This window comes from Labrus mixtus, chromosome 23, assembly GCF_963584025.1.
Source record: "Labrus mixtus chromosome 23, fLabMix1.1, whole genome shotgun sequence".
Classification (NCBI taxonomy): Eukaryota; Metazoa; Chordata; class Actinopteri; order Labriformes; family Labridae; genus Labrus; species Labrus mixtus.
The window spans coordinates 10,671,132-10,677,131 of NC_083634.1; the positions used below are offsets into that span (position 1 = coordinate 10,671,132).

Consider the following 6,000-nt stretch of genomic DNA (forward strand, 5'->3'; position numbering starts at 1 on the left):
CTGCAGTGGTACCTGCTGCTGTGGTAGGTGCTGCAGTGGTGGGTGCTGCAGTTGTAGGTGCTGCAGTGGTGGGTGCTGTAGTTGTAGGTGCTGCAGTGGTAGCTTCTGCTGTGGTAGGTGCTCCAGTGGTAGGCGCTGCAGTTGTAGGCACTGCAGTTGTAGGTGCTGCAGTGGTAGGCACTACAGTGGTGGGTGCTGCAGTGGTGGGTGCTGCAGTGGTAGGCGCTGCAGTGGTAGGTGCTGCAGTCGTGGGTGCTACAGTCGTGGGTGCTGCAGTGGTCGGTGCTGCAGTGGTAGGCGCTGCAGTTGTGGGAGCTACAGTGGTAGGTGATGCAGTTGTTGGGGCTGCAGTTGTTGGTGCTGCAGTGGTAGGTGCTCCAGCTGTGGGTGCTGTAGTGGTAGGTGCTGCAATGGTAGGTGCTGCAGTTGTAGGTGCTACAGTGGTAGGTACTGAAGTTGTAGGTGCTGCAGTGCTAGGCGCTGCAGTCGTAGCTGCTGATGTGGTAGGTGCTGCAGTTGTAGCTGCTACAGTGGTGGGTGCTGCAGTTGTGGGAGCTACAGTGGTGGGTGCTCCAGTGGTAGCTGCTGCAGTGTTAGGTGCTGCAGTTGTGGGCGCTGCAGTGGGAGGTGCTGCGGTGGTAGCTGCTGCCGTGGTAGGTGCTGCAGTTGTGGGAGCTACAGTGGTGGGTGATGCAGTTGTTGGGGCTGCAGTTCTTGGTGCTGCAGTGGTAGGTGCTCCAGTTGTGGGTGATGCAGTGGTAGGTGCTAAAGTTGTAGGTGCTGCAGTGGTAGCTGCTGATGTGGTAGGTGCTGCAGTTGTAGCTGCTACAGTGGTGGGTGCTGCAGTTGTGGGAGCTACAGTGGTGGGTGCTCCAGTGGTAGCTGCTGCAGTGTTAGGCGCTGCAGTGGTAGGTGCTGCGGTGGTAGGTGATGCAGTGGTAGCTGCTGCTGTGGTAGGTGATGCAGTTGTTGGGGCTGCAGTTGTTGGTGCTGCAGTGGTAGGTGCTCCAGCTGTGGGTGCTGCAGTGGTAGGTGCTGCAGTTGTGGGAGCTACAGTGGTGGGTGATGCAGTTGTTGGTGCTGCAGTGGTAGGTGCTCCAGTTGTGGGTGATGCAGTGGTAGGTGCTAAAGTTGTAGGTGCTGCAGTGGTAGCTGCTGATGTGGTAGGTGCTGCAGTTGTGAGTGCTACATTGGTAGGTGCTGCAGTGGTAGCTGCTGCTTTGGTAGGTGATGCAGTTGTTGGGGCTGCAGTTGTTGGTGCTGCAGTGGTACGTGCTCCAGCTGTGGGTGCTGCAGTGGTAGGTGCTGCAGTGGTAGGTGCTGCAGTGGTAGGTGCTGCGGTGGTAGGTGATGCAGTGGTAGCTGCTGCTGTGGTAGGTGATGCAGTTGTTGGGGCTGCAGTTGTTGGTGCTGCAGTGGTAGGTGCTCCAGCTGTGGGTGCTGCAGTTGTGGGAGCTACAGTGGTGGGTGCTCCAGTGGTAGCTGCTGCAGTGTTAGGTGCTGCAGTTGTGGGCGCTGCAGTGGGAGGTGCTGCGGTGGTAGCTGCTGCCGTGGTAGGTGCTGCAGTTGTGGGAGCTACAGTGGTGGGTGATGCAGTTGTTGGGGCTGCAGTTCTTGGTGCTGCAGTGGTAGGTGCTCCAGTTGTGGGTGATGCAGTGGTAGGTGCTAAAGTTGTAGGTGCTGCAGTGGTAGCTGCTGATGTGGTAGGTGCTGCAGTTGTAGCTGCTACAGTGGTGGGTGCTGCAGTTGTGGGAGCTACAGTGGTGGGTGCTCCAGTGGTAGCTGCTGCAGTGTTAGGCGCTGCAGTGGTAGGTGCTGCGGTGGTAGGTGATGCAGTGGTAGCTGCTGCTGTGGTAGGTGATGCAGTTGTTGGGGCTGCAGTTGTTGGTGCTGCAGTGGTAGGTGCTCCAGCTGTGGGTGCTGCAGTGGTAGGTGCTGCAGTTGTGGGAGCTACAGTGGTGGGTGATGCAGTTGTTGGTGCTGCAGTGGTAGGTGCTCCAGTTGTGGGTGATGCAGTGGTAGGTGCTGAAGTTGTAGGTGCTGCAGTGGTAGCTGCTGATGTGGTAGGTGCTGCAGTTGTGAGTGCTACATTGGTAGGTGCTGCAGTGGTAGCTGCTGCTTTGGTAGGTGATGCAGTTGTTGGGGCTGCAGTTGTTGGTGCTGCAGTGGTACGTGCTCCAGCTGTGGGTGCTGCAGTGGTAGGTGCTGCAGTGGTAGGTGCTGCAGTGGTAGGTGCTGCGGTGGTAGGTGATGCAGTGGTAGCTGCTGCTGTGGTAGGTGATGCAGTTGTTGGGGCTGCAGTTGTTGGTGCTGCAGTGGTAGGTGCTCCAGCTGTGGGTGCTGCAGTGGTAGGTGCTGCAGTTGTGGGAGCTACAGTGGTGGGTGATGCAGTTGTTGGTGCTGCAGTGGTAGGTGCTCCAGTTGTGGGTGATGCAGTGGTAGGTGCTGAAGTTGTAGGTGCTGCAGTGGTAGCTGCTGATGTGGTAGGTGCTGCAGTTGTGAGTGCTACATTGGTAGGTGCTGCAGTGGTAGCTGCTGCTTTGGTAGGTGATGCAGTTGTTGGGGCTGCAGTTGTTGGTGCTGCAGTGGTAGGTGCTCCAGCTGTGGGTGCTGCAGTGGTAGGTGCTGCAGTTGTGGGAGCTACAGTGGTGGGTGATGCAGTTGTTGGTGCTGCAGTGGTAGGTGCTCCAGTTGTGGGTGATGCAGTGGTAGGTGCTGAAGTTGTAGGTGCTGCAGTGGTAGCTGCTGATGTGGTAGGTGCTGCAGTTGTGAGTGCTACATTGGTAGGTGCTGCAGTGGTAGCTGCTGCTTTGGTAGGTGATGCAGTTGTTGGGGCTGCAGTTGTTGGTGCTGCAGTGGTACGTGCTCCAGCTGTGGGTGCTGCAGTGGTAGGTGCTGCAGTGGTAGGTGGTGCAGTTGTTGGGGCTACAGTGGTAGGTGCTCCAGCTGTGGGTGCTGCAGTGGCAGGTGCTGCAGTTGTAGGTGCTGCAGTGGTAGGTGCTGAAGTTGTAGGTGCTGCAGTGCTAGGCGCTGCAGTGGTATCTGATGTGGTAGATGCTGCAATTGTAGGCGCTGCAGTGGTATCTGATGTGGTAGATGCTGCAATTGTAGGTGCTGCAGTGGTAGCTGCTACTGTGGTAGGTGCTGTAGTTGTGGGAGCTATAGTGGTGGGTGCTGCACTGCTAGCTGCTGCAGTGTTAGGCGCTGCAGTTGTGGGCGCTGCAGTGGTAGCTGCTGCTGTGGTAGGTGCTGCAGTTGTGGGAGCTGCAGTTGTGGGGGCTGCAGTGGTGGGTCCTGCAGTGGTACCGCTTGTTGTTGACCCACGAGTTGTTAATGATCCATCAATATTTGTTGACCCACTGGTGGTCACGGTTGCTTCAGTTGCCCCTGACCCACCAACTGTACTTGAAGCACCAGCTATTGTGGATCCATCACTTGTCGTTGGCCCAGCCGTTGTTGTTGTTGTTCCATTTGATATTGTCGACCCTAAAAGTGTTTCAAAATAGAAATAAAATGTACAAACATTTTTAGGTTAACTGGCAATCATACTGAGTGCAGAAAGTATTAGAAATTATTAAATTGTTTTAATGCTGAGTCACAAAAGTTTAGAGCACAAGTATCATGTGTTTTTTTTAACTGCTTTTCTTTTTCGAATGTTAAGAATGCGTTTTTTTTTGGGGGGGGGGGGGGGCAAAAGCTTAGCTACTTGCCAGGAACTGAATGCAAAACGGTGTCCTGCTTTAGTCTTACAATGTGTCCAATTGTGTACTGACATACTAACAATCATGAGTCATATCTGCATGGTGCAATAGACCAAATCAAACAACCTAGAGAGTGACTTTACATTTACAAACAATCCAGAGTGTGATGTATGTGTGAAGCTTATCAGCTACAAGTCAGGTCGCACATCATAGCAAGGAGTTCACCTTCTCAGTGTTTTCCCATCACAGGGAACTGTGTGTCTTTAGCAAGCAGAGTAACATCTCATTAACTACTAGCAAAAGCTTGCCAAGCAAAACAGACTATCCTCATCAGTCTTAGAAAAAAAGTTAACCACTGAAAAAACTGTAGAGTGTCTCAGGGGTGTAAAGGAACTCTTCAAGCATATTCCACTGAATGCTCTTCAGTTCTAACGTTGTGCTCATCTGCCACTCATATGGGCTCTATTCTTTGAACATTACATTTAAAAAAGACTAACAATCCGCTTAAAACATTTTAGAAAAATTGTTCAACCATTACTGCTTCTGTCTGTGTTGTCATGGATTATATGAGCAAGCAAAATTCATTACAGATGACAATTCATGATGTAACAAATGTTGAAACACTTTCATCAAATATTGCCCCCAAATCAACCATAAAAGGTTTGGGAATACAAACAACGGCAATTTCATAACCAAAAAAAATGTAGCCTTGAAACTGTCTTAGGTATCAGTAATTTACATGGTGGAAAAATGTTGCATGTGTAATGATCATGAGCATGTCTGTTGCTGGGGGTTTCATAAATGTTTTAATGATTAAATAATAGTGTTCTTATCTGAACTGAAATGTAAAAAAAAGCCAAAGTTGGTATATATATATACACAAACGTTCAAAATTCACTTAATTTACCAATATCGTTCATAATCATAAAATCACGTTTAGATCTATTGTCTGTATTTCTGTCTTGGGTACAGGGTTTGAAATTAACACCCGTCAGCCGCCAAGTGCAGGTGATTTTTGTGACGTGCTTAGTGACAGGTGAATTTGCACTGCGGGTTTGCTGGGTGTTCTACTCAGCTGCTTGTCGCGAGGTTTTCTCGTGGGGTTTGGGCACGCATAAAAGTTTAAACATTTTAAACTTTTCAGCTCAAGACGCAGAGTCAAAGCACTCGTCAGTGTCACTTTTGGCCATTGCAATCAAGCAAATAAAATAGGAGGCTTTATCTTTGCTTTCCACTTTCAATTGTTGCTCCTTTTATAGAAAAGCAACAGCTTTATGTATGCTAAAATATATTTGTCTCCTGACTTTTTCCCACGATGCGCTCAGTCAATTCTGGAGCGGCTGCGCCTAGCACAACAGTCCCTTACCCCGACAGCGTTTTCTAAAATCACGCTTACAGTGGCTCTGCTAAAGCTGCATAGTAAAGTGGCAGGGGAAAAAAACGAGTGGTAGATTTTTGAATCCTTCAGTCACAGTGGCAGGCAGGCTAAAAGTTAATTTCCAAACCTGATTGGGTCATGTCTGGTTGTTTGTTGTTGTATTTTGTTTGTTTGTTGGTTTGATAGTTTTTGTTTTTCAAATGTTCACACATTTGTTTTTGCTCACTTTTTCTCTTATCATGGTTCATGACAAAAATCATAGACCAACCAGCCAATGGCAGAGAGTTTGACTCCAATCTAAGCCACCTTATCCACATGAACCGCTAATTGTGTAGACTAACCGTGTCCCGAGTTCTATATTTCACGTCAACAGTCGCTACAACAGTATAACACATGTGTTTATTCACCTGTCTCCATATATCAATCTATATTATACCAAAGACAAACAAACAACATGATACATGATAAGCAAATATTATTTTACTCCAGCTAGTTTAGAGTCACTCAAGGAATTACCTGTACAGTATTATAACTGGTACACCTGTTTTAATGTACAGCAGATGGTGCTAGATACCAGTAATGTTGTGAGGTGTGGGAATTTCTCTCTCTAATTCTAGCCCTCTCTGCTCCACCTTTTACTTTTCTTGACCACCCATTTAACCTGGCAATTATCATGAGGGAAGCTATGATGTAATGCAGTGGTGTCCAAACTTTTTTTCTTGCGGGCCAAAATTGTCGTGTTAGAATCGCTCGCGGGCCACAGGTTTTGTTTTTTCATTCTTTTGGAAAAGCTTTCTGCATTTAGCTCAGGTCATTAAATGGTTAAACAACAGTCCGCTTGTTTGCATACGTTTTTTTTCATAGTTTACAAAAAAATTGGAAAATAGTAAAAGCTGTAGATTTAAAAAAAAAAAAAAACAT

The 6,000-nt window shown here is 48.8% G+C and overlaps 1 protein-coding gene across 1 annotated transcript; it reads right to left on the reverse strand.

Annotated features, from left to right (window-relative positions):
• Positions 1 to 893: 893 nt before the first annotated feature.
• Positions 894 to 5,320, reverse strand: LOC132958924 (adhesive plaque matrix protein 2-like). The gene is made up of 4 exons (XM_061032003.1): positions 5,306 to 5,320; positions 1,800 to 3,023; positions 1,460 to 1,575; positions 894 to 1,410 (listed from the first exon to the last, which is right to left on the reverse strand). Exons 1-4 carry the CDS (start codon positions 5,318 to 5,320, stop codon positions 894 to 896), a joined length of 1,872 nt encoding a protein of 623 aa, XP_060887986.1.
• Between the last annotated feature and the right edge of the window lie 680 nt (positions 5,321 to 6,000).